Raw genomic sequence first — 27,814 nt, 5'->3', positions numbered from 1 at the left:
CACAGCTGTGCTCAGGCCCACCCAGTGCGGTGTGGCCAGCAGTGGCAGTTAGTCCTGGGCTGGGTCACGGACGTGGGCCCCAGGGACTGCAAGGACATCCTTGAAGAGTCAGAACATGCTGGAAGGGGCTGTGGATTTGGTTTTGGCATCTTCTAACTGTGGCCTGAAACTCGCTCTGAGCAACGTGGCTGAGGCCTGAGGACCTGTGTCCGAGCCACTTGCCTGCCCTGTTGCCAGGAGAATGTTCCTGCAAGACTGTGGTGATTAGAGACTTCAGTAAAGAGCTGACAGCAAGCAGAAATGTAAATGTTTATCTGTATTGAGGGGAAGTTCAGTTACGCTTGATTATTTTGTGCAGAGGTTGAAGAGTGTATGTGTCCATTCTGGTTCACGTTGAGAAAGCTTGCCTGGGCTTGCTGCAGTGTGATGAGGCATCCTGTTGAAGGCAGACCTGAGGAACCGCAAGGACGCTTTCACCATCTGTCAGTTGGACGTTATCATTGCTTTGACCGTCACGAGCTGGCTGTGACTGCTGCACTGCTGACGGCCTTCAGTGCGTCTGGAACCCAGGAACACATGGCTTTTCTCGCAGCTCTAGGCCGTTGCAGAAGGAGCATGCATTCTGTTAGGACATCCTAAAGCACCTAATGCACACAGTAGGAAGCAAATGAAGCGTTTAGAAGGGAGCACGCCTTTATTCAGACTAAAGCTGACACCCCCTCCGTCCACCTGCCGTAGTGCGGTATGCACTTGAATGGTGCCTTGTGCTTGCTGGGTGAATTAGCCTCATTGGGTGTGCCCCAGGCCTCCCCAGGCCTCCGGTGCAGGTGGGCGAGGGCTTGGCCCGGCTGGAGCTGGCGCCAGGGCACTATGGTTTTTTTTGTTTTGTTTTGTTTTTTGCATCCAACAGTGCTGCTGCTGTTTTTTTTTCTTAAACTAATTTATTTATTTATTTTTATTTTCTGTACCCCTCCCCAAATTCCTTCCCCCCACTAAATTTCCTCATGTTATTACTATAGCATAGCTCTTCGTAAACAGTCACATGTTCATTGCGGGCATGGACAATGACAGAAGAGTTCAGCCTCCCATTGTCAAAATACAACTGATAGTTTCTTTAGTAGTCCATCTTTGATCTGGAAGTAGAGATGTACACTGTACTGCATCCTCACATCTGGACATGATAGTCTCCATTTCACAGTCACCACACCTCCCTCTTAAAAGCCACAATACAAAATCAACAAAAGGAAGAAAAACAGAAATTTACAACACCATGAATTTCTCAAGGTTTTGATAACTCAACAGTCCTGAGTTGCTGGTGATCCCGCGACTCCAATCACGATGAAATCTCTCCCTAACCCACTGGCTGCTCTAGTCCACCCTAGTGTCTCCATATGCCCAGATCTTCACTGCCAATCATTGGCTGGGGTAGTTGATCAGTTTATTCTGTCCTCTGTCATGTTACCAGTTATCCTCTGGAGGGTCTGAGGTCCTGTCATATCCTCCATGTGCACTTGGATGTGCTGACCTCTGCTCCGTCTGAGCTACTAAGGAGGCCCAGCTCTGACACGTGCACCCCCACAGTCAGCCCATGGAACCTACAATTCTCTCCACGGTTAGGGTTTTGAACCCAGCACTTCAGTTAGCAGGGAATTACCCAAGAAACCTCACCTGAGGTGATCCCTGACGAGATTCTTGTGTGTGTTTGCCAATATAGGGTCTGGCACAGTCTGTCACCCAGATCAGCCTACGCACACACTGGGTCAGTTCTATCTCCAGCCCCGTGTTTTATGCAACCCAGTGGGTGTTGGAGCTCAGTCCGATCCTGCCCACCACTTACTCGGCCTTCATGTAAACCAGTGGGAACTGCAGTCTAGTCAGAGCGACCCATAAAACCCCCCACCAGGCCCGCCCCTGCCTTGGTTCTCGTGCTTGCCAGTATGTAGAGTAGACTGGTCCCATCTGTCCCACATCCCATTCAACTCTCATACGTGTTGCTGGGTATTGAAGTCCAGTTTGTCCCAACCAGCCCCACTATCCAGTCCACACTGGTGCCAGTGGGTGCCACCATCTGTGTAAGCCATGCCTGACAGAATTTGGCCCCTGTGCCAGCATCTGCCAGCTGATGCTGTGGCAAAGCCCAATCAATCCACACCAGCACTGGCTTATGCATGTACCAGAAGGTACAGTCTGCCCAGTCTGGCTTTTCACTAATCCAGCTCACATGTAGGTCATTGGATGTGGCCCTGCCCGGCTTGGTCTACCCCCATCCCAGCTCTCATACACACCAGTGGGAGTAGTGGCCCAGCAGGGGGGCCTTCACAGTCCCCTCACTGTGGCCATCTCCCTCTAACCCCCCTTGTTTCATATGTTCTGGTTTGGATGCTGCAGCCCAGTCTGGCACAGCCCCCTCACCTCAGCATTTGCCAGTGAGTGCTGTAGCCTGGCCAGGTCAGGTCCAATTCCAACTCACACTGGTGGGGGCTACAGCCTAGCCCAGCCCTGCCAGCCCCCAATTCTGGCCCTCATGTGGACTGGCTGGTATTGCACCCTGACCCAGCCTGACCCACACTCCATTCTGGCACTCAGATTCGCCAGTTAGTGGTATGGACTGACCCAGCCTGGCCTGCCCCCAACCTGCACCAAATGTATAGTGGTGGGTACTGTATTTTGGCCTGGTCTGGGCTGCTCCCCGTCTTGGTTCTTGCACTCACCTGCAGGGAGCAGGTCCCAACAGAGGAATTCCCCAGATTCCTTCATCTGGATCTCTCCCAATGCCAGAAATCGTGCACACGGGTGGGTCCATGGGCCAGCCTTCTTAGTCAACCTCCTGTCCTAGCAGGAACGGTGGCCTTTCCTCACCGGCCCTCACCCATTCCGGTTCTTGTTGGGTGCTACAGCCCAGCTGAGTCTGATCCATACTCAGACACAGGTCACACGTGGCTCCACATGGGCAGAGACCTGGCCTAGCCTGTCCTGTACTTACCCTGGTTCTCACAAGTACCAGTGGGTGCTGGATTCTAGTCCAGTCTGGCACATCCCAGACCCAGCCCACATACATGCTGAGGGATTCTGCAGCTATATCCAGACCAGACTGCAGTCCCCACCCTGGCCCTCACGCTCTCTCTCCAGTAGGGATTACAACCCAGCCAGGGTCTCCCTTTTGCTCCCCAGTCAGGCCTACTCCCTTCCACAGATCTGCATATCTATGGATGTTCCTAGGCAATATTTTGTCATCCCATGTCCCCAGAGCTCGTTGGCGGGCAGTCGGTGAGCAAAGCCTGGTGCCCGAAGGGCCGTGCACTGGCTGCCTGTGGAATAAAGAGGGTGCCGGCTGGTTAAAAAGCAGCCAAGGGGGTTGGGGGTGGGCTTCTTTCTGCGCTTATCGTGCCCGACCCGCCAGTGCTGCTTCTTGAAGTCCACATTTTTTAGTTGGTCTTTTCCTGTCACGCACATGCCAGGGGTTCCAGCGTGTGTGTAAGTGGAGGCTGACCCTAAGCAGCTTATGCATGCTGGGTGGTTTCCAGTCTTTGCTGTGATCCACATGGTCTTCCCCGAAATTGAATTTTAATCAGATACCTAACTAGTCTCTAGGTTCCAGTTTTTCTTTGTCTGAAAAGCAAATGAAAATGATTTCTAAGGAACCTCATGTAAGGTTCCAGTCCCGCTTGTTGTATGGTTTCCAGGGGTTGTGTTCCTGAGGTCCACAGCATAGATTTCAAGGCGGCTGGGGTTTGGGATTTGCTTGGTCCCTACTGCGTCCCCAGGCCAAACAAGAGTTCATGTGCACCATGTGTTTGCTGAACAAGTGGAGCAAAGCCAGTACAGAAACTTTGGGAAGAAATGGAAGAAGCGAGTCCCTGACCGGGCAGTACCAGCATGCAGTTCTGCGGGTGAATGGTGTTGTGCTGGGCGGGTCCTTCACTGGCTGACCGTGTCCTCTAGCTAGTGTCACACTTGGATTCTGCAGAGCATGTCTGGCTTGTCCCCGAGTGTTGCTCCATTCATCATCTCCAGCGCTTGCTGCTCTCCTGTTCCTCTCTCCTACCTACTCACTCTCTGCTGCAGCTGCACTTGGCTTCCTTCAGATTCTCGGGGTCCTTGTAGCCCATTTTTTTTTTCAAAAGATTTATTTATTTTGATTACAAAGTCAGATATACAGAGAGGAAGATCTTCCGTCTGATGATTCACTCCCCAAGTGTCTACAATGGCCGGTGCTGCGCCAATCCGGAGCCAGGAGCCAGGAGCTTCTTCCAAGTCTCCTACACGGTAGCAGGGTCCCAAGGCTTTGGGCTGTCCTCGACTGCTTTCCCAGGCCACAAGCAGGGAGCTGGATGGGAAGTGGAGCTGCCAGGAATAGAACCATTGCCCATATGGGATCCTGGCGCGTTCAAGGCGAGGGCTTTAGCCTAGCCGCTAGGCCACCGTGCTGGGCCCCCCACGTTTTGGCCATCCTGGTGTGGGCTAGCCCCTGACTACACCTGGTTGTGGTCAAGGTCATCAGAAGAACAGAGAAGCACAATTTACTTACAGAAAAAGACCAAAGTTAGGTGTGAGAGGGTGTAAGCTCAGGAGGGAAAGAGTTGCACCTAGCAGGGTTTAGGACCATCCTCCCCCCACCCCGCTGCCTTTTTTTCACATTTATATATTTATTTTACTTGGAAGCTAGAGTTACAGAGAGAGGGAGAGAGGGCAATAGAGAGGCAAAGAAAGAAGAGAGATCCACTGGTTCACTCCCTAAATGGCTGCACCAACCAGAACTGGGCCAATTTGAAGCTGGGAATTAGAAGTTTCTTCTGAGTCTGCCACATGGGTGCGAGGGCCCAAGGCCTTGGCTGTCCTCCACTGCTTTCCCAGGACATTCTGGTGGAGAAGGAGCCAAAAATTGGTTCAATGGACAAAGTCTTTATGGATAGAAATCTTTTTTTTTTTTTTTTAAGATTTATTTATTTTTATTGCAAAATCAGATATACAGAGAGGAGGAGAGACAGAGAGGAAGGTCTGCTGTCCCCTGATTCACTCCCCAGGTGTCTACAATGGCCGGTGCTGCGCCAGTCCGGAGCCAGGAGCCAGGACGTCTTCCAGGTCTCCCACGCAGGTGCAGGGTCCCAAGGCTTTGGGCCATCCTCGACTGCTTTCCCAGGTCACAAGCAGGGAGCTGGATGGGAAGTGGAGCTGCTGGGATTAGAACCAGTGCCCATTTGGGATCCTGGCAAGTTCAAGGCGAGAACTTTAACTGCTAGGCCACGCCGCTGGGTACCAGAAGTCTTTTGAAAAGTTATTTTGGGGTGGAATTTAGGCACAGCTGTGATGATGCTGAGGGGACACCAACATTCCTTGTATTGTAGTGTCTGATTTGAATTCTGGCTCAGTTTCCCTGTCAGCTTCCTGCTGGCACAAGCTCTAGAAGGCAGCAGCTTCATGGACTTGGGTTCCTGAAACCCATGCGGGAGACCTAGGTGGAGTTTTTGGCTCCCAGCTTTGGGTTTGCCTAGCCCTGTCTGATGTGACCACTTGGAGAGTTAGACAGGATGGAAGATCTTTCTTCTGCTTTTCCTTCCCTTCTCTTTTTAAAATAGAATGAAAATTTAAGAAAAAAGTTTTAAAAGATTGTTTTTGGGCCCAGGGTTATGGCCTAGCAACTAAAGTCCTCGCCTTGAATTCTCCTGAATCCTGTATAGGCACCGGTTTGTATCCTGGCAGCCACCCAGTTCCATGCTTGTGGCCTGGGAAAGCAGTTAGGGATGACACAAAGCCTTGGGACCCTGCACCCACGTGGGAGACCTGGAAGAAATCCCTGGCTTCTGGCTTTGGATTGACTCAGCTGCAGGCATTACAGGCACTTGGGGAGTGAATCATCAGACGGAAGATTTTCCTGTCTCTCCTCTTCTCTGTATATCTGACTTTGCAATAAAGAAAAATAAAGCTTAAAAAAAAGTTTATTTCTAAGAGATTATAAGTTTGTTTATATCATTAATCTGCAGTCTTATTCAAACAATTTGTCAAAATAGTTTGATTTTTAAGACTATAAGGTAATCAGTTTATCAAAAAATATGCATTTAGTGTATGTGTACATTTTGTCCAGTTACAGTATTGACACTAATTGCATTGATACTTTTCAGTGGATCTTTTTATAGGACAAATATTTTACTTTTATATTTTATGCTTTAAGGGATCTATTTTAAGTCACAAATTGTTTGTTAGTGTGCATTGGGTACTCACTCCTCCTTCACTGAGCTTTAGCATTCATTAAAATCACCCTGTGGGCCTGGAGCACCAGAGCTTAATGGAAGCCCCCCAAAAAGCAGCAATTCCCAGACATTGGCTTTCTAGTTTAGGTCTTCTACTTTATAGAATAATCTAGAATCATAGTTCATAGATGGAGCTGCTACAGTGTCAACTAGCAAGGTGACTGGCAGTGGTAGTGAGGACCTCCGGTGCCAAGAGCTCGATGCCATCTCACACAGGCATAGATCCTGAGGCAGAGCTTTGCCTGCTCTGTGAGGCCCTTTAGGTCTGCATGCTCACCTTGTTCCATTCTGCCCTGCACGGGCTCCAGGGAGGAGCGCTAAGTGTTAGCGCAGAAAGCCAGCGCAGAGAATGGACAGATTGATGTCTGTGCGCTTGTTCCTTGCTGACGTCCACTCTATGCACATGCATGGCGGTCTGCTGGAAGGCTGCCGGGCAGAGCATAGCTATGAGGTGCCAGTTTGCAGACTTCATGTGCTGAAGCATGTCAGTGAGCTTCTCCAAGTCTCTTCGAAGATGGATCAGTGATAACAGCTTTGCTCGGGAGCCGAGGATCAAATGTTCTGGAAGTTCTGTAAATTTTAACAGTGCATTGAAATTGAAATGTAGTGATGGTTTTCAAAAATGAGTTAACGCTTTATTTACCTTTTGAAAGCCTTTCTCAATGGAACCATGAAAAAAAAGAAGCTTTTTGGGTGGGCTTGATTGTTAAAAAGATGTTGTCCAGCTGTTTCTGTACTTAAGAGAAAATATTAAGCAAGATAAAGTAGGTTTACAGTGGAGCACGAAGGGTTTATATCAGGTATAAATAGGATCTAATAGCAGTTTGATTTGTTTGAAGCTGTAGTGTTTTATATAATAAGCGAGTTATAAATATTTCTTTAGCTTTTTTTAATACTAAAAATAGATTTTCCTCTGCCTGTATTGAGGTAGGATGAGCCCTGCTGAAAATATAAAAATGATCCATTTGATAGCACCTCTCTTATACAGTTCTGATCTCAGAGTTGTGTAGCCACTTGACAAATTGGTCTGCAAGTATTTATGGAACCTGTATTCCTAGAGAAGTAACAGCTGTGGAATATTCTGGAGATTGTGTTCAACCTCTGGCACAGCAGTCATTGTTTGAGAACATTCATAAGAAAAACTCTAATTTCTAGATGTCATTTTCTGAAATCATTTCTAGTAGAGTGCAATACTTTGTTCCTGAAATTCCTGTATATTGATTTTTCATAACTAAGTTTATGTGGGTAAGACATTTCAGCTTTGTAACTATGATTCCTGTCTTACCTATTGTTGATCTTTCCATGTTAGAAAATCAAGCTGTTGGAGTGGACATTTAGCTTTTTTTAAAAAAATAATGATTTATTTAATTTTTTGAGGAAGGCAAATTTACGGAGAGACGGATCTTCCATCCATTGGTTCATTCCCCAAATGGCTGCAATGGTTGGAGCTGAACCAATCTGAAGCCAGGAGCCTCCACTTGCCACCACCCTCGCACCTCTACCCTCCCACCCCGGCGTAGGTGCAGGGTCCCAGGCTTTTGACCATTCTCCATTGCCTCAGAAGGCCGTAAGCAGGGTGCTGGATGGGAAGTGGAGCAGCCAGGACACAAAGAAGCCAGGATACAAACTGCTGCCCATATGAGATCCCATTGTTTTCAAGGGGAGAATTAACCAATTGAACTATGGTGCCAGCTCCAACTCTTGACTCCAACTTTCTACCTGTGTAGACCCTGGAAGGTGGCAGTTGTGGCTCATGTTAGTTGGGTTCCTGCTACTCCTCTGGGAGATCTGGACTGTACTCTTAGCCTAGCCTTGCCTGGGAAGGGTGTTGGGGAGTAAACCGATAGACTGGAAATGTCTTTCTCTACTTTTCAGTTAAAAAAATTTTTAAAGTGAAGCTGCTGACAGTGGTCATCCATATGTGCCTGCAGGTAAGTGGGGTGCCTGCTGCTCTTGGAGTGCAGGGTCCTTTCTGTTTCTATTACTGATGCTTTACTGCTCTCGTAGCCGCTGAGTTTGCGAGTACTCACCTATTGCCAGGCATTGTTCCATGTGCTGTGAATATAGTAGCCAGTTCAGTTCTAGCAACACACTGAACATCTACTATTAGCAGCTCCATTTCACAGAAGAAAATGCATGTACAGAAAAGAAACAAAAGACTATGCTGAAGACAAAACTAGAACCCATGCTCCTGCCCACTTGTAGTCTGTAAAAGGGTACCTCTGCTAGTAGCAGCCTGTGTATATATGGCTATGTTCTCACTAGGAAAGTGCAGATATTTGCAGTTGAAAGGATAGTAAATTACATGGAATCTGTTGTGATCTCATAGGGTAGATTTCCATGACTGGAGAATCAAGATGGTGGAATAGGATAAGGACACGTTTAAACGGACGGAAAAACATTTCATCAGGATGAAGAAGAAAGGACACATTCTAGGAAATAGGAAGGGACAGAACAACAGCAGAGGGGTACCTGAAGACTGACAGACACAGGAAAGCAACAGACAAAGCAGTGTGGTGTTTCAGTGACTGATACTCAGCAATCTGAACTCAACTAGCAGCCGGAACTCCACCAGCAACCAGATGGGAAAAGACAATCACTGGAAGCTTGGGAGGTGAGCCCAGACAAAGAACTGTCTGTCCTACTGGTCCTTTTGATTTGACCAGGAGCAGAGACAGGGCAGCAGATCCCAGATGGATAGTGCAAGAACAGGGTGGATTTCACGGCCCAGTCAGCCTCCTAGAGCTGGATTGGACACGATTTTGCATAAGGAGGCAAAGGCAAGGGAAAGGACTGAGCATATGCTGAGCTGGGAGTGAACTCATTTGTGACTCAGTGAACTGCATCAACGTGGCATTCTATGGGTTCCACCCAAGACAGGTCTGGATAGCCTTCAGATCTGACGGCCAGCAGATCAAGAACTCCAGTAGTGGCATGCCAGGCACCATTTTGTACACTGTGGCAATAGTTTTAGGACTGCAGGGGACAACAGTGAACTGCGCATGTGCTGAGCTCGTGAGAACTCAGAGTTCCGTGGATTGCACTGGTCCCGCAGGAAAATAAAACCAACTGTGGCATCATAAAAATAAGTCCGTGTGGCACCCAGACCTAACGTCCAACAGGTTCTGACAAGATCAGCGGCACCAACAACTTAACTGTATAGGACACCTGGTGTCTCCCTAATCCTGGGACCTGCTCCAACCGGAGGTGGGAGAAAGGTTGCAGAGACAACAGTGCAGCCTCAGCACGGTATCACAGGAGGTAGAGAGTGGTGAGCCAGGAGCTGGGGCTGTGGAGACCATGGTGGAAATCTAACATAAGAACCCAGACCTGGAACTCGCTGGAGGTTGTGGCATAAGTGGCTGCAAGCAAAGAGTTGTGTACCAACTGCAATAAGTAAAATTGAACTGTAGACCTGTGGGTAACACAGCTCAGAAACCTGCCTCAAGGAGAAGACTCTGCTAACCAGAAGTACAATGACCAAGAGCAGAAGAGACAAAGGCACAATGAATATTACTGAAAACTCCCCTGCAAAGGAGCAAAACCCTATGCCACCCTGAGAGCTCACAGAGGAAGACATCGAGAAAATGGGACACACAGAATTCATAAAATTCATTTTAAAGCTTCTGATCAACAATGAGAAGCACATTAAAGAGTTCAAAGAATTTAAGGAAGCAGTAAAGCAAATCAAGGGTGATACATCAGAAATTAAGAACACAGTAGAGCAAATTAAAAGTACAGAGGAGAGTCTCCAAAATAGAATGAAGCAAGCAGAAGAATGAATCTCAGCATTGGAAGATATTTCCTGTCATCAGGGGGAAGCAAACCAAAACCTGGAAGCAGAGCTAGATCAGGCCAGAAAAAGCATTCAAGAATTGAAAGACACTATTAGGAAACCAAATAATATAAGAGTTATGGGAGTCCCAGAAGGTGCAGAAAGAGAAGCTGAGTTTGCAAATGTATTTAATGAACTAATAAAGGAAAATTTCCCTAATCTGGAGAAAGAATTGGGAAACAAGATCCAGGAGGGACACAGAACTCCCAACAGGCTTGATCAAAAGCAAACTTCACCAAGACATATGATTATCAAGCTCTCTTCAATTGAACATAAGGAAAAGATCCTTAAATGTGCACGTGAAGGGCCCGGCGTGGTGGCGCAAGTGGTTAAAGGTCCTCGCCTTGCACGCCCGGGATCCCATATGGGCGCCGGTTCTAATCCCGGCAGCCCCGCTTCCCTTCCAGCTCCCTGCCTGTGGCCTGGGAAAGCAGTCAAGGACGGCCCAAAGCTTAGGGAACCTGCACCTGCGCTTTAGGGAACCTGCACCTGCGCGGGGGACCCGGAAGAGGCTCCTGGCTTCGGATTGGCATAGTATCGGCCCGTTTCGCTCACTTGGGGAGTGAATCATCGGACGGAAGATCTTCCTCTCTGTCTCTCCTCTCTGTATATCCGCCTTTCCAATGAAAAAAATAATAAAAATAAATCTTTAAAAAAAAATGTGCACGTGAAAAAAAATCAATTGACACATAAAAGAATGCCAATTAAACTCACAGGAGATCTCTCACAGGAAACTCTACAGGCCAAAAGAGCATGGAGTGACATATTCCAGATTCTAAGAGAAAAAAATTGTCGGCCTAGGATAACATATCCCCAAAGCTTTCTTTTGTCTTTGGAAATGAAATAAATTCTTCCACAGTAAAGAAAAGTTGAAAGAATTTGCCTCTTCCAAACCTGCCCTACAAATGATACTTCAAGATGTTCTCTTGACAGAGAAGAGGAATAGCACCTACCAACACCAAGGGCAAATGGGAAGAACATCCTGTAAAATGACAACAGAAGACTAAACCAATGAACAACCCATTCCTAAAATGACAGGACCAAAGTACCACCCACAGATATTAAACTCTGAATGTAAATGGCTTAGGCTCAGTCAAACGTCATAGATTAGTAGACTGGATTAAAAAACAAAACCCATCTATTTATTGTCTAGAAGAGACACGCTTCACCAACAAAAATCAGCAGAAACTATCGCATGGGTTTTGTTGTTTTCTGTTGGTTTTATCTCTTCAAACACTTTCTTCTGATTAACTCATTCAATGACTCGTAGATCATACAGTAGCATCATTTCTTGAAGAAGGTTCTTGATTTTCATTTCTTCAGCTACACATTAATCATTTAATAGCATGTTATTTAGCTTCTTGGTGTTGTTAATTTCTTTTTTCTCCCTGATTTTGATTTTATATTATGACTTTTAATTTGAGGGGTTGTACAGTAGCTGTAAATGGAGACTAACATATCCAGATGTGAGGATACAATGCAGTACACATCTCTACTTCCAGACAAAGATGGACTTACAATGAAACTGTTTACTATCTTGACAACAGGATGCTGGACTCCCTGCCATTGTCCATGCTTGCAATAATGAACATATGACTGTGTATGAAGAACTGTATCGTAGTAATGATATAGAGGAACAAGGTGGTGGTGGTGGTGGGGAATTGGGGAGGGGATAAGGGAAATGCCAGGAGCCTATGGAATTGTATCATAAAATGATAATAATAAGAAGAAAATGTAAAAAAGAAAGATTGTCATGAACTTTTCTTGATGTAACAATTTCACTTTGGGAATGGTTTGCAATGGGGCTAAAGCAGTGTGCAGTGTTGCCTGTGGGTTGAATTTTGTGAGCGTGACATGACTCTCATGCTCCTAGTGCGTGCAGGGGCGCAGAGAGGCACCGCTGAGTATGGTTTTAACCTATTTCCGTGTTGTGTTAGAGCATCGCATTGATTGACAAATGCTTGCTTAGCGAGCTTGAACTGCCCATGTGTGACGTGGGAGTTAGTGTGGTGTGTGTAGGAGATTGTTTAGTACAGGAAGTAGATCTTAGAGTTGTCACACATGTCTCTACACACTGTTTACAGGAAGCAGAACCTGGTTGCATCAGTGCTAAAGGTCACGGAGACTGTGCTTCTTCTGAAATATTTTCCTGGAAAAGTGCCAGAGTGGGGCCCGGCGCGGTGGCGCAAGTGGTTAAAGGTCTTCACCTTGCACGCCCGGGATCCCATATGGGCGCCGGTTCTAATCCCGGCAGCCCCGCTTCCCTTCCAGCTCCCTGCCTGTGGCCTGGGAAAGCAGTCGAGGACGGCCCAAGGCTTTGGGAACCTGCACCTACGTGGGAGACCCGGAAGAGGCTCCTGGCTTTGGATCGGCATAGTATCGGCCCGTTGCGCTCACTTGGGGAGTGAATCATCGGATGGAAGATCTTCCTCTCTGTCTCTCCTCTCTGTATATCCGCCTTTCCAATGAAAAAAATAATAAAAATAAATGTTTAAAAAAAAAAAAAAAGAAAGAAAGGTGCCAGAGTGTCTGAGCCCAGAGTGACTGGAGTGCGCACCCACTAGTCAAGATTATGGGAGTAAAAATAGCTAATGTAACTAAGTTAATTCTGGCAAAATATTGCGGGCCTTGAATGTGCTGGTTCACACGGTGACCCGCAGGCAGTTTCCGTGGAAGTAGTGCATCAGACCTGACGATAGCTCACTAACCACGGGCAGCCGCCCCACGTTCCTTGTCCATGCTGTTGCGGCTAGGTGCGCCAGGTACACTCCTTGGTTTAGTCGTTACAGCTGCCCTGGGAGTCACGTTGTGCTGGCTTCTGTCTACATACTTAAACCAAGGGAGACAAGAGGAAGAATCCATTATGTGCCCAAAGTTATCTGTGTTTTTCCAGGGTATCCAGCACAGGACGAGACACCAGCCTAAATAGTGGGGCATTAGCCACGAGTGAAAAAAGACAGTCTCTGCCTTGCTAGAAGCAGCTTGGCTTCCAACCAGTGAATAAACACAGGAACACGGGCAGGTTGGAAGTCAGGTGCCCCTAAGGATTGGGTAGGATTGCAAAACCCCCGAGGAGACCAGAGAGTACAAGGAGAGGAAACTGGCTTCCCATGTCACCTGCCTAGGACTTGGCATCCTCTGAAATGCCCTTCCATCTCCTGGGTTTCCTTCCCCTGCTGTGACAGTTACTGCTTTTCCAAGGCAGCTCCTAAAAAGCAGATGCCTCTATTTCCACTAAGAGCATAACCTCAGGCCTTATCTTCCCAGCCGGGATTAGATGTGCATAGAAATATATGCAAGAATTGATGATGGCTCTTATTACACATTTTAGGGTGACTTCTTTGCTCCTATGTCTGTCTCATATGGACTGTAGGTTTTGCTCTTTGGTGCGACCATACAGAGGACGTGGCGTGTCATGTCCCTGCTGACTGCACTTGGAGAATTGAGCTGCAGTTACGCTGAGGACAGCTTTGATCCGATTCACACCAGAGGAGTGTGTTCAGTAGGGAGGCTAGTCTGCCGAAGAGGCACAGAGGATGGCAGGTGACTGCTCCATATGAAAGGGCTTCACGTGCTATGAAATGCATCCTCTGGTTTCCACAAGGTACAACTTACTAGGTTTAGCTTTGAAACTAAATTAACTTCTTAACAGATGACCCTCTGAAAACTACTTGAAAGATGTGTGCATCCTCAATTGCTGCCAGCTGGGCTGTGGGCGAGTCGGTGGGGCATGAAGGAGAGGGAAGGCCCTTGGAAGGAGGCAGAGCGCGGCCTTGTCTCTTCATACTCTGAACGCACTACAGATGTGTGTCCTTGGCTCCACGGCCCGGATCTTCCGGACTGAACACTGTGCGGAATCAGAATTCGGATGTGGCGTCTTGGCTGCTGCCGAGGGTTGGGGAGTGAACCCAGGGGTGACTTGCCCAGAGCATCTTCTATAAGGACTTCGATGTTGGCCAGCCTTGCTATGAGGACCCAAGTGGGCGGCTTCACACTGTGGTCCCCTAGCCCGGTTCCTGATGGCCACGCAATGGGAGGCCTGCCGGTTAGATCGTTTATTGAGCTTTTGAGCATGAATTCCCATTGCTGAGTGCTTGGGGTTTGGCAGACACATCAGTATGTTACCTAAGATTGATACACTACTTACAGTCACCGACCAACTCACTTCATTTTCACTAATACAGCGTTTATGTAACTTTAGCAATTTGGTGCTGCAGTAATTGCAAAATCTTAAAAATATGTTTTAATTTCATAGTTTTCTTCTAGTCGTCATGACTTCGTATGCCCCCCTCTGCCACAATTTTGGGGTTTTTATTATCCTCTTAATTCTCAGTGTCGTGTGCCGTAAGCAAAGTGGGTAGTTGTGTAATGTTCCTGCTTACAGTTGTCAGCAGGCAGAGCTTGCAAGTGCCGAAAAGTCTCCCAAGAAGCTCTGACCTGCAGGTCTGTCTGTCAGCAGTAGGAGCTGCTTCTAAAGCTCTCTCTGTGACTTTGCCACAGTGACGCCGCTGCCAGAACCCTGTGGGACACCTTACTGAACACCAGGCACAAAGAGGCAGTGATGGAAGTGCGGAGACATCTAGTGGAAGCAGCCAGCAGAGAAAACCTGCCAATCAAGATGAGCATGGGTAAGCAGGTTCTTCCCAGGGGCCCGTGGGAAGCTCAGTTGGCGCATGCTCAGTGAGGCCTGTGAACCGCCAGGTGCAGGTGTGAGGATGCTGGCTGACAGTGCACACTGCCTGTGGGCCTCTGCCAGGGAGCCTTTCTCAGACTCAGCTTTGGGTACTTGAGGACAGTTCTTGTTTACAAAGATTGATTCTTTCAGTTTCTGAGTTGATTTTAGAATTATCAGACTTGGTGCAGAACGCCTCCTCTTAATTCTGTTCCCAGCCTTCTCTGCTTTTCTTCCCCCTCTTGCTCTTTTGCCCCTCTCCCCTCATCTGTAGTAGATGAAAGCTCTCTGTTTTAAAGTGATGACAGAGCAGCGGGGCAGAGGGTGTTCTCTGGCCGGGTCTTGCTCTGTGTGGCCTGCACATAGTCCATCTCTCAAAGTGCTAACCTTTCTTCCCAGGCCTTGGCAGACCTATTTTTCTCATTTCTCATTTTTCTTTTAGTATCGAACTTTGCCTTTAGTATTAGAAAGATATTACCTCAAATATCTGTTTCCTTTAGATCAAGTCAGAGGGGCTGGTATTGTGGCATAGCAGGTAAAATAACAGCTTGAAAACCAACATCCCCAAAAAGGGTTGGCTCCTGTACTAACTGCTCTACTTCCTTTTTTTTTTTTTTTTTAAGATTTGTTTATTTTTATTGCAAAGTCAGATATACAGAGAGGAGATAAGACAGAGAGGAAGGTCTGCTGTCCCAGGATTCACTCCCCAGGCGGCCACAACGGCAGGTGTTGTGCCAGTCCGGAGCCAGGAGCCAGGAATCTCTTCCAGGTCTCCCACGCAGATGCAAGGTCCCAAGGCTTTGGGCCATCCTTGATTGCTTTCTCAGGCCACAAGCAGGGAACTGGAAGGGAAGTAGAGCTGCCGGGATTAGAACCAGTGACCATATGGGATCCTGGCAAGTTCAAGGCGAGGACTTTAGCCGCTAGGCCACACCGCTGGGCCCACTGTTCTGCTTCTGATTCAGCTCCCCGCTATTGGCCTGAGAACAAAATGAAAGACGATCCAATTGTTTGGGCCCCTGTCACTGATGTGGGAGACCTAGACACTTTGGCCTAGCCCAGTGCTGACCACTGTGGCCATCTGGGGAGTGACCCGATATCACTTGCTTTGTAACTCCAATTTTTAAGTAAGTAAATCTTTTTTGTTTTTCTTGAAAGAGAAGCACAGACCCAATGCTTTATTTGTGATTCAGTCTTCTTTTTTGACTTATTTGCATAGACTAGAAAGAAGCAGAGTAGGTCAGAGAGCGCGTGCTCAGCCCGGTTCCTTCCCCGCTGTTCGTCATGTCCTGGGCTGGGGAGGTAGGTGTGGCTGCAGGCCCGAATCGCCGCAGTGCGTGTCGTGCACTGCCTCTTAGGGAGTGTGTGCAGCCAGCCCTGCTGCTGGGACGCTCTGTAGATTTTAGAGAAAGAATTTGGCTTTTTATTTGCAGTTTGAAAGACTATGCTACATGGTTTTATTATTAGATATTTAAGTATGGATATTGAGTCTGGCTTATAGTTTTTGAAACTTGTAAAAACTTGATTTTTTTTTTAACAATACTATTTCCTTCTTGCAGTCTGTCCTAGGGTACCCAGCAGGCAGCGCTAGTGCATTTTGCTGGGTGGGGACCATTTTCTTTTCTGTGACTTCTAGCCCTTAGCTGGTGACATACAGGGACAAACGTCAAACTACCAAGTTGAAATGGATAATAAAACACTGGGGAGTAGCAGGCTGTGGAAGTACGTGGGAGGACAGGGGACAGGGTCATGGTTGGAATGGACGCTGTGACTGTAGGGCCCTGGGCTCCGAGCAGCACAGTGATGCTGGGAAGCCTGCACGAGTCCACTTTCCCCTCCTGTTTGCAGCTGGGCAGGGCCTCTGGCTCCTCACGTGGGCTGTTTTGAGCTGACAGGATTCCACGAGCAAGGCAGCTGAAGCATAGACCCTGAGAGTGCAGGCCGTGGAGGAGTGGACTCGGGGTCCCAGTCCAGGCCTGTTGCTGCCTGAGTGCGCTTCAGTTGGTGGGCTCCTCTTGGCTGCCCAGCGTGTCCCCTTGGAGCAGAAATCGGGCTGCTGCCGGGCAGCCATCCTGTTGTCTTCTCATTACCTCTGCTTGCCTCGCTGCCTCCCTGCCAGCCCTCCTTTTTTCCAACTAGCATATTGCATAGTTCCTGATGCATAGGTGTGTTGAAGCAAGGACTAGTATGTGCTGTCTGGCAGGGAAGCCGTGAGTGCTTGGGTACTAGACTGGGGCAGGTGAAGGTATTTGTGTTTCAGTGATGGAACCTGATGACAGCATAATAGATAAAGTGATTTTATTTATTCCAAAATACCATACATTGGACTGAAGTGAAGAGAAGAAAAAAAGAAAAGAAACAGATGATTGTTGGCAAACTTTTATTGTAGGCAGAGCCAAGCAGGGGGCTCAGCGCATGCTCTGGGCACATGCCAGCTGCCGTGCAGTCCAGGGTAACACAGCATGATTGCCCATCTTGGCTCTGTAGCCCTGGCCAGGCTGGCTTGGGTTCTTTTCCAGAGACAAATGTATGGGTAACCATGACCAGTAACAACAGAAGCTGTTTTAAGTATCAGAAAACATTAATATGTGAAAACTGCTTCTCAGATAGCTTAGCATTAAAAACAGAAGTCATGCTCTGTTAGCCTCGATGGCTGGCCTGCTTTTTGTTGTTGTTGTTAAAGGTTTATTTATTTTTATTGGAAAGTCAGATATACAGAGAGGAGGAGAGACAGAAAGGAAGATCTTGCATCTGATGATTCACTCCCCAAGCGGCTGCAGTGGCTGGAGGTAAGCCAAGCCAAAGCCAGGAGCCAGGAGCTCTTCCAGGTCTCCCATGTGGGTGCAGGGTCCCAAGGCTTTGAGCTGTCTTTGACTGCTTTCCCAGGCCACAAGCATGGAGCTGGATGGGAAGTGGAGCTGCCGGGATTAGAACTGGCGCCCATATGGGATACTGGGTGTGCAAGGCGAGGACTTTAACCACTACACTATCACGCTGGGCTCAGCTGGCCTGCTTTTTCTATCAACATTTTGAGCTACACCATGTGCTTTATGTGCACTGTTGTCCTAGCCCGTTGTGTGAGTTCTACTGAAGTGAAGTTGTTCTAACTGAGACGGAGGCTTCGGCTGTGCTCGAGACATTAAGCAGGTTTTATTTTGAGACTGAGGATTCCCTGGCGTTTAAATTCACGAGAGGGATTCCTCGAACTGACTGAGACCTCAGATCTAAATATAAAAGTTCTTAGTTCAAAGCCAGCTCACATTAAAACATTATGAGCACCAAGAGAAATAAACATCATTCTCTTAAAGGATAAAAGTTTAATTGCTAAAATGAAGGAAAAAAATCGTTTTATCACTGCAGTATAAACACACGCCCTGTCTCTGAGAGCTTGTTATTAAATTGTCAGCTCACCAGGGAGATGGGTTCCAGAAAAGTGACTTTTACAGCACTTAAAGTAAATTGTGTTTTTCCCACCAGTTTTCATAATGAAAAATGTGTTCTGAAAGTGAAGTACAACTGGACTTGAAGCAATGGCATTTGTTTGACTCAGGGTGGAGGGGAGATGGCACACACCTGGGGCACTTCCTGGAGCCCGTTGTGCCGAGGTCCCTGCTGGGGTGGCCCTGCGCTCTCTGCACACGTGCTCCATGGGAGCCGGAGTGAGACTAGCCTGTTCACGTTGCAATCTGCATTCTGTGATGCTGGAGGCCCCTGCTCCAGTCCTCTTTCCTTGCCCATCATTGTAGTGCAGTTGCCTCTTAGCCTTCCTTCCAGAAAGGTCACCCAGGTGGAACCCCAGGGCGTTGGCTGTGGTCTCCTCCATCCTGACTGCTCTGTGGTGTCCAGTCCAGACCTGTTGGCTGCCTTCTCTGGTCCCACCATAGTTTTGATGATGAGGCCATCCCGGTTGCCGCGGAGCCCAGTGTCCATGGCATCTGAGAGTCAGTCGCAGTTCTACCTCACCCCAGCCAGCTTCAAATTCCCAGTCGAGGTAAATCAGGAAGATACCCCCTCCTGCAGGTTGGAGCAGAGGGGTAGCCCACGTGGAGGGAAGCTCACTGGCGTTGGGGTGCTGTGGGAGGAGCTGTTTGGGAAGACTGTCTGATGAAAGTGGAATGCAGCAGACCCAGTGAGGATTGCCCCATTCTTCCCACTTCATCTTGCTTTCTGCCAGACTCTATGCTGGACATCTCCCTTCTGGTGGCCAGACTTTCTTCTTGCAGGACCCCTGGTGGGCTTCCCATTTTCACTTATGGTTGTGTCCTGGTCCCTTTCCCCAGCCCCCTTCATCGTGGCTGTGCTGTTTCCAAATCTCTGTGGTCACTATTGATAGAGACGTCTGTTGCATCTGCAGACAATAGCTCAATCTATTGCATTGTGATATTTGTTTTTCTTTTCCTTGTTTTGAGAAAGAGACCTTCCATTGACTGATTCAACCCCAAATGTCGGCACTTGAGTTGGTCTGGGCTGAAATTAGGGAGCAGGAAACTAGGGACCAGGTCTCTCATGGTTTTACTTGAACCGCGGCCTGCTGCTCCCAGTGCCCACTCTGATACCCTTTCCTAGTGCTGGGCACTTCCATGTCAGCCTTATCCCACACCTCCTGTTTGTGTGATGAGTTCTTTGTGAAGACAGTCCTGTCACTCCTTGAACTCACAGTTGCCTCCGTTTCTGAGCCGCTGGCCACAGCCGTTTGCTAGCCACTTCTCTAGGGGAAGAATTCCCAAGCTGAGCACAGATGTGTGTCCCCCCCCCGCACCCAATTCATCAAGCCCTGCCTAGGTGTTTTTCTTCCTTGTTTTCTATCAGTGCCATTCCTACAGCCATACTGCCCTCCGAACAGCCGTGGCAGTACTGACTCGAAACACGCAGGAAATCAGACATTAGTTTGGTGTACACGGTCCCTCACCACCGTCGAGCGTGCACTGCTTCCTGGTTTGGGTCCTTGAGTTCATCCTGCTCTGGCTGTGCTAACAGCTGGGTTTTGATCACAGTTATAACTTCTGCCTTCATAAAGGGCTGGGATGATGGGAACTTGCTAAACTGCAGAAAGCATGGATTAGAACCAACTCAGAGCAGCCAGTCTGTGATGCACATCTGGGGCTCCCGGGGCATGCCCTTGCCCCTTGCATTGGCTGCAAGTGCAGTTTGGGGAACAGGGAATGGATTAGATTCCTTGTAAGTTCTACTTTGTGAATTTGTTATGTTTCACTCTTGTTTCATAGACAAGGAAAACTGAGGCCTTGCAAGATTTAAGTTTCTTTGCTAGGATTCCTGTACCTGTTGTTAAATTATCATGTCCCAGATCTAAATCCTCCCCCTTCCACTTCATGCTGCTGGGCTGGACTCCACAGGTCACAGGCTGCCTTCCAGCCAGGCCCCTGCTAGCTGCGCTGTGAGGGGTGCTGGAGGGGAAACGCAGGGTGGCAGGCTGCCTTCCAGCCGGGCCCCTGCTAGCTGTGCTGTGAGGGTTGCTGGGCGCGGGGCCGCAGGATGCCCTGTCCTGTTCGTGCCCTGGATGCTCTGTCTGCTCCCGTGACCTCAGCCACCGTGGGGCCTTGCTGCAAACAGCGGATCCAGTGTGTGGTTCTTCCCACACTTCCAGACAGAGGGGCCTTTCAGAGGGACCAGCCCAGCTGAGCAGCCCCTCATTCCTCGAGAGCCAGGTGTCAGCTCTCAGTGCCCCAACTTGGTGAATCATTGTTACTCTACTCTCCTTGCTTATTCCCTGTGCCCTGGTGCTGGTGCTGATGCTGCTCCCTGTGGCCGCTGCCTGCCCCAGGTCTCTGGTAACACTTCTGCCTGATGTGAGTGGCATAGCAGAGGAGGGAGGGTAACAAGGCACTCAGATGTGGCATGTGGGTGCTCCACAGTGCCCTCCCCACAGGCTGGCATCCTTTAATCCTCTTGCTTATTTTAATGCGCATGCTGTTTGAGCATAGTAAAATAAAATTACACCTTGGTACTATCATAAAACTAGTTGCCAACAATTGATCCTTATTAGAGAGGAAGATTATGTGAGAGAGAATGAATCCATCTTCTAGTTCACCCCCAAGTGTCCGTAATGGCTGTATTTGGACCACATCTGGAGCCAGGAGCCAGGAGCCAGGAACTCAGTCCAGATGTCCCACACAGGCAGCGGAGACAACTGGGTTGTCGCTGCTGCCTGCCAGAGTCTGCCCTAGTGGGCAGTGGGTGTCAGGTGATATAGGGGTCAGGGCCTTTGATGGGGAACACAAATGCCAGAAGCACTAGACAAAACACCAGCTTTCTGAAAGTAGTTTTGACTTCATAGATGGCCTGACAGTATCTCGGGGACAACATTGTTGAGAACAATCATTTAAAAGTTAAGTTAAAAGTTTTCTCTGGAGGTTAAGATTGAGCTATTTTCTAGGGATTATCGGAGCTGTGTGGAAAAGTGGAGAAGGCTTGCTAAGTTTTTTTATGCTGTTCATAGAATGAAGTCCTAGATTGTTTTCCTTCACTCAAAGCATAATGTGCTTATTGTCTGTTAGGTCCTTGTAAGATGATAATTTGTTGTCAAATTAACAAGTTATGTGACTGTTTTGTTGCTCTGCATAAAAAAGAGAATTTTAGTACTTGTTAATCTGATAGCGAGATAAGCTGATTTATGTGAAACATGGTTTGCAGAATTCAAGGTGATCTTTGAAATGAAGATATAACATGATGAAATTGCCATTTCCTGTGTGGATAATATACATTGTAAAAATAATAACTAGAAAAAAAAAGACTGGGTTTGGTATCATGGCATGCTTATGGTGACGGCATCCCGTATGGGCACTGGTTTGAGTCTCAATGGTTTCACTTCTGATTCAGCTCCCTCCTAATTTACCTGGGAAAGCAGCAAATGACCCTTGTGTTTGGGCCCCTGTACAAACTAGGACACCCTGAAGAGGCTTTGGGTTCCAGGTTTTAGTAATATTTGCTTGGTCACGTAAGGAGAGAAGGTAGACTGAAGAAGAAAGTTGAAGTGGAGACGTAAGCAGTTCAGTCATGGAGGGGATAGGAGCAAGAGACTCAAGACAGGCAGAGGGAGTGCTCTGAGCCCTGGGCAGCGAGCGGTCCACCCTGAGCAGGCCTCGGCCAGCCGCTCACCCCCACACTCCTGTTGTCGCTGCTAGAGGGAGTGCTCTGAGCCCTGGGCAGCGAGCGGTCCACCCGGAGCAGGGCTCGGCCAGCCGCTCACCCCCACACTCCTGTTGTCGCTGCTAGAGGGAGTGCTCTGAGCCCTGGGCAGCGGTCCACCCGGAACATCACATGTCCATCTTGGCTCCTTCCTTCTCAATACTGTTCCATGTTTCTTCTTTTAGGAGCACTTTGGAAGCAGATTTATTTATTTTTGTTTGAGAGCCAGATTTAACAAGAGAGAAGGAGAGACAGAGAGATCTCCCATCTGCTTGTTCCTTTCCCAAATGGCTGTGGCAACAGCCACGATTGGGCAAGGTATGTAGCCAGGAGCCAGAAGCTTCATCTAGGTCTCCCACATGGGTGCAGAGGCCCAAGCTCTTGTTCGAGCCTTACTTCTTTCTCAGCAAAGATATGGACTGGAAGTAGAGTAGCCCGATATGGACCTTTGCCTGTATGTGATGCTGTCATGCAGGTGGTCACTTTACCCACCACATCCCAAATCCAGCCTCCTTCGGGTTTTTTGTTGTTTTCATTTCTTTATTTTAAAATCAGATTATTATTTGCTGTTGAATTGTTTGAATTTTTATATGTTCTGGAAAATCATTCCACCAAATAAATAATTTTTAAAAAAGATATAAATATATATATATACACACACATACATATATATATATATATATTTTTTTTTTTTTTATTGGAAAGTCAGATTTACAGAGAGAAGGAGAGACAGAGAAAAAGATCTTTCATCTACTGATTCATTCCCCCAAGTAGCTGCAGTGGGCTGCAGCTGAGCCGATCCGAGCCAAGAGTCTCCTCTTGGTCTCCCACATGGGTACAGGGTCCCAAGACTTTGGGCTGTCCTCTATTGCTTTCCCAGGCCACAGGCAGGGAGCTGGAAGGGAAGTGGAGCTGCCGGGATGTGAACTTGTACCCATAGTTGAGAATTTAGCCACTGAGCCATTGCACAGGGCCCAAGATGAATTTTTTTTTTCAAAGATTTATTTTATTTTTATTGTAAAGTCTGATATACAGAGAGGAGGAGAGACAGAGAGGAAGATCTTCTGTCGAATGATTCACTCCCCAAGTGACTACAACGGCCGGTGCTGTGCCAATCCGGAGCCAGGATCCAGGAACTTCTGGGTTTCCCACGCTGTTGCAGGGTCCCAAGGCTTTGGGCCATCCTCGACTGCTTTCCCAGGCCACAAGCAGGGGACTGGATGGGAAGTGGAGCTGCTGGGATTAGAACCAGCGTCCATATGGGATCCCCGAGCATTCAAGGTGAGAACTTTATCTGCTAGGCCACCATGCTGGACCCCAGATGAATAATTCTTACACAATTTCTCCCATTTTATGCTTTGTCTCTTCGTTCTGTTGTTTCCTTTCTGTGGACGCATCAATGTGGACGTGGACAGCCAGCAGGCCTTAGAAAGAATCTCTCACCTCCTGTGCAAGGAAGCCGACAAACTTCCCAAAACAATCAAGACCCCTCCAGTAACACCTGCAAACATCTTTCCCCTCCTGTGGTCTCTAGGCAACGTCAAGTAATGGTCTCCATCCTGTGGGCTGGTGCAGGTTGACAGCAGCAGTGAGGACCTCCTCGGCCCCCACACCGCACACACAGGAGGAAAGCTGGAACATCCATTGTAATCAGAGGCTCGCATGGGTCTGTGACACCCCCACCACCACTTAGTAATATGAAGATTTAAAATAATAATAGATGTTTTCATTCAGACTTATTCTTGATAGGTAAGAATCTTCTGCCATTTTCTTAATTATCTTCTGATAGCTTTGTGTATCATTTGTCTCTGCCTCTGTTGTTGTCTTTATGACATGGTGGTTTCTGTGGGTTCTTTTGGTTCTTTTCCTTGGTGTTTCTCTGTTCCCAGTGCTTTGATTGCTTTACATGCTACGGTGATAATCGTCTCGTTCCGGATGTGGTACTCTTCTCCCAAGCATTTCCCATGAGGCTGGGTGATTCCCCCCAGCAGTGCTTGCCTGCAAAGGGAGTTACTTCTTCATTTCTGAGGAATAGCTTGGCTGGCTACTAGGTTCTTAGTAGTCACTTCTTTTCCTTTCCAGACTGTAAAGATGTCATCCATTGCCGTCTGCCCTAAGGCTTGTGTTGAATATGCCACTCTTGGTGTCCTGGCCATCTTTCCCATCTTGATGTTTCTCTTCCTGGTGTTTAGTATTCCCTTGAGAAGTTCTTTCATGGTGGGTGTACCTGGGATTGTTTGGACTTGCTTGATCTGGTGATTCAAATCTTTTTAAACACTTGAAAGTTTTCCAGTTATTACTTTGTTAAATAGGTTTTTGATGTTTGTTCTCCTTCTAGAAGCTCTGCAGTGTGGATTTCTGTTTGTTTAGTAATGTCCCATAAGTCCCAAGGGCTCTATCTATCCGTCTGATGGGTTATTGCAAAAGATCTGTATTCAAGTGTAGAAATCCTTTTTTCTAATTTTGTTTTATCTTTTTATTGTGTTTATTTCATTGAATTTTTCAACTCTGATTTTATTTGGTTCTTTTATGATTTCTGTCCTTTTAAAAATTTTTTCTTAATATTATAAACCATTTTCCTTGTCTCATTGAATTGATTATGTACTCTTTTATCTGGCTCAGTTCCATTAGGATCAGTTTTGTGAATCTGTTCTCAGGCATTTTTTGAATTTCCGTCCCATTGGGCTCTGTTTATGAGATGATTCTTTTCTTCCTTTGAAAGTGTCATGTGTCCTTGCCATTTAGTGCTTCTAGTGTGCCTGCGTTGATTTTGGCCTGGTGGTATACCAGTTGCACCCTTCTGATCTTAGGGAGTAGTTTTCATAGGAGACGACCATTTTCGTTTAGATGGGATATGGAATGTCATTCTGGTGAGTGGTTTGGCCATGGTTCTACATCGAACACGGAAGTGTGGCCTCTGTAAAGTTCCCTGTGCTGTTGTTGATATTAGTGATATCTGCAGCTGCATCAGTAGCCCTGACTGATCGTTGAAAACCACTGCCACTGATTGAAAATCATTGCTTTTGTGGTGGACAGGGCTTCTAGAGGTTTCCATGTCTTGTGGAGCCCAGCACAAACTGCAAGGAGGCCTCTGGTGCTGTTGCCTGCACTCTGGGAGCTGTAGGCTGGGCTGTTGGGAATATGCACTAGATCCCCAATGGCCACTGCTTGTCGAGTTTCTAGTCCTCAACCTGCAAGACAAGCAGGAGTGATATGTGGGTTTGTGTCAGGGGCAGCCATGGTTAGGTGTTGAAAGGCCTATGTCCCGGCTCCATGAAGTGCATGCAAGTGGCACCTGCGCTTGTGGTGGCTGCCACCCTCCTGAAGCTGCAGGATGGGCCTGTGTTTGGCTCTGAGAACTGAATGCTGGCCATGGGGCTGTAATGCTGGGACCAGAACAGGTGACTGTAGGAGCCTATTCTGGGCCAGACCGAAGCTTGGAGCCAGAGTTTCATCCAGGTCTGTAATGTGGTTAGTCAGGGCCCGAACACTTGAGCCATTTTCTGCTGCTTTCCCAGGAGCATTAGCAGGAACCTGGACCACAAGTAGAGCAGCCAGGAATCTAATTGACACCCAGGTGAGAAGCTGTAGGCAGCTGCTGTGCCTTGGTATGCCACAATGCCATTCCATGTTATTTTCCTTTATTAGTATTATTATTTTATTCTGATGATCTTTACATGGTTGATTAGGGTGTAGAGGGTCAAAGGTTACAAGAAAGTGGGTAAGACCATTGTTTCCACATTCTTTTTCTTTGCTGAATCTGGGAGAAGAAGGGAGATAAAGGGAGAAGTCACACCCAGCCTCCCAACCATCCCAAGGTCCCCAGTGTGCGGCATGCTCTGAGGGCACTGCTCAAGTGGTTTTCATAGTTCAACTATTCTGAATTGCTGACAATCTTGCCATTCCAGGCACAATGAAATCTCTCCTGAATCCACTGGTTGAACATAGTCCACCTTAGACTCTCTGTTTGCTGACATTTTCACTGTCAACACATGGCTGGGGTAGTTGATTAATTTGTTCAGTCCTCTGTCCTCTATTGTGGTACCAGGTGTCCTACACAGGTTCCAATGGACTGCCATATCTTGCATGTGCACCTGGATATGCTGTCCAGTGCTCCATCTGAGCCACTGAGGAGGCTCAGCTTTGACACATGATTTCCACAGTGAGACCATGGAACCTGCACTTCTCTTCATGGTTGGGGTTCTAAGATCAGCAATTCTTTTGGGGGGGATCCCAAAGACGCTTCGTCTGAGGTGATCCCAGATGAGATTCTTGTGTGTGCTTGCCAGTACAGGGTCTGAAACATCAAACAGGGTCACCCAAATCAGCCTGTGCATATGCTGGTGGTTGCATTTGCTGGGTCAAATCTATTTCCAGCCTCATCTTCTAAAAAACACAGTGAGAGTTTCAGACCAGCCCCATCCTGTCCACTACACACTAGGCCCTCATGCACATAAGTGGGAAATGCAGCCTAATTAGAGCAACCTGGAATAAACCCCACCAGGCCCTACCCCCACCCAGGTTCCCATGCATACCAGAATGTATAGCAGACTGGTCCAGTCTGTCCCACATCCCATTCAGCTCCCATACATATCAATGGGCACTGTAGCCTAGTTCAGCTCAACCAGCCCCACTATCCAGCCCACTCATATACTGGCTAGTGCCACTTTCTGCCTGGCCATGCCTGCTCCAGTCCCAATTTTCATGCTCACCAGTGGGAGTGGCAGCCCAGGAAAGAGGTGCTCACTGTTTTCGTAATGGACCTACTCTTACTCCTGGATCGTGCACAATCCAGGTAGTTCTACAGTTTAACTAGACATGATTTACCCCTTGTACCAGCATCTGCCTGCTGATGCTGCAGTAGAGCCCAACCAACCCACACCCCTGTGACTAAGCTTGCACCAGCAGGAACAGCCAACTCATCCTGACTTTCCCCTGATCCAGTTCATATGAGGCCAATAGGTGTTGTAGGCCTGCCCAGTCTGATCTGCCTTCACCCCCCTGGGTCTCATGTAAGCTGGTTGGGTGATGTAGCCCAGTCTGGTATCGCCTGCCTCACCTTGGCATTTGCCAGTCAGTGGGTGCTGTAGCCTAGCTAGTCCTGGTCCATCACTAATTCCAGCTCATACTGGTGGGGGCAACACTGTAGCCCAGCCCATCTATGCCCTGGTCCAAGTCCTCCTCTGTACTGGTGTGTGTTACAACCAAACCCAGCCCTACCCACAATTCCATTCTGGTGCTTGGATTTGCCAGTGGGTGATGTGAACTGGCCCTGCCTGGTCCACCCCTGACCTTCACCTAATGTATGTCAGTGGGTTCCGTTCCCTGGCCTGGTCTGGGTTGCTCGTTACCATGGTTTTTGGGCTCACCTGCAGGGACTATGTCCCGAGAGAGGAGTTTCCCAAGCTCCTCCATCAGAACCTCTCCTAGTGACAGGTCTTGCTCACACAGGTAGGTCCGTGGCCAGCTCTGCTTGGTCTACTTCCTGTCCTAGCAGGAACAGTAGCCTTTCCTGACTGGTCTTCACCCATTCTGGTTATTATTGTTGAGTGTTACAGCCCAGCCAAGCCTGGTCCACATGCAGACAGATCACACATGGCTCAACAGGGGCAAAAATCTCTCCTGGCCCATCCTGCACTTACCCTGGTCTTATGGAGCACCAGTGGGTGTTGGAGTCTAGCCTAGTCCTGCGAGCCCAGCCCCAGTCCACATTTGTGCCAAGGGACACTGCAGCCATATCCAGACCAGAATGCTGCTCCTACTCCAGCCTCCTGCACTCACCAGTGGGAACCCCTGCCCAGCCAGGGCGGCCCCTTAACTCTCCAACCAGGCCTGCTCCCAGTCGTAGATTTTGCGCGTGTCACTGGTTGCTTTGACCCAATTTGGCATAGTCCCTCCCTTGTCATGACCTTT

General features: G+C 48.1%; 1 protein-coding gene and 1 long non-coding RNA gene across 3 annotated transcripts in view; one reads left to right on the top strand and one right to left on the bottom strand.

Annotated features, from left to right (window-relative positions):
• The window catches only part of SCFD2 (sec1 family domain containing 2), a 276,472-nt gene that overhangs the window by 43,548 nt on the left and 205,110 nt on the right, over positions 1-27,814 (top strand). For both annotated transcript variants that reach the window (XM_040966516.1, XM_040966515.1), the window contains exon 3: positions 14,584-14,711. In XM_040966516.1, coding sequence (XP_040822450.1) covers positions 14,584-14,711 — 128 coding nt within the window. The remainder of the gene's footprint in view (positions 1-14,583; positions 14,712-27,814) is intronic.
• On the bottom strand, positions 1,200-26,971 carry LOC121146955. The gene is made up of 4 exons (XR_005882312.1): positions 26,899-26,971; positions 18,944-18,952; positions 2,984-2,990; positions 1,200-1,211 (listed from the first exon to the last, which is right to left on the bottom strand). It is a non-coding gene; the product is annotated as an uncharacterized LOC121146955 (long non-coding RNA).

Source organism: Ochotona curzoniae, unplaced genomic scaffold (genome assembly GCF_017591425.1).
Source record: "Ochotona curzoniae isolate NIBS_2020 unplaced genomic scaffold, NIBS_Ocur_1.0 scaffold_4506, whole genome shotgun sequence".
Taxonomy (NCBI): domain Eukaryota; kingdom Metazoa; phylum Chordata; class Mammalia; order Lagomorpha; family Ochotonidae; genus Ochotona; species Ochotona curzoniae.
This window is presented reverse-complemented; position numbering and strand designations above follow the sequence as displayed.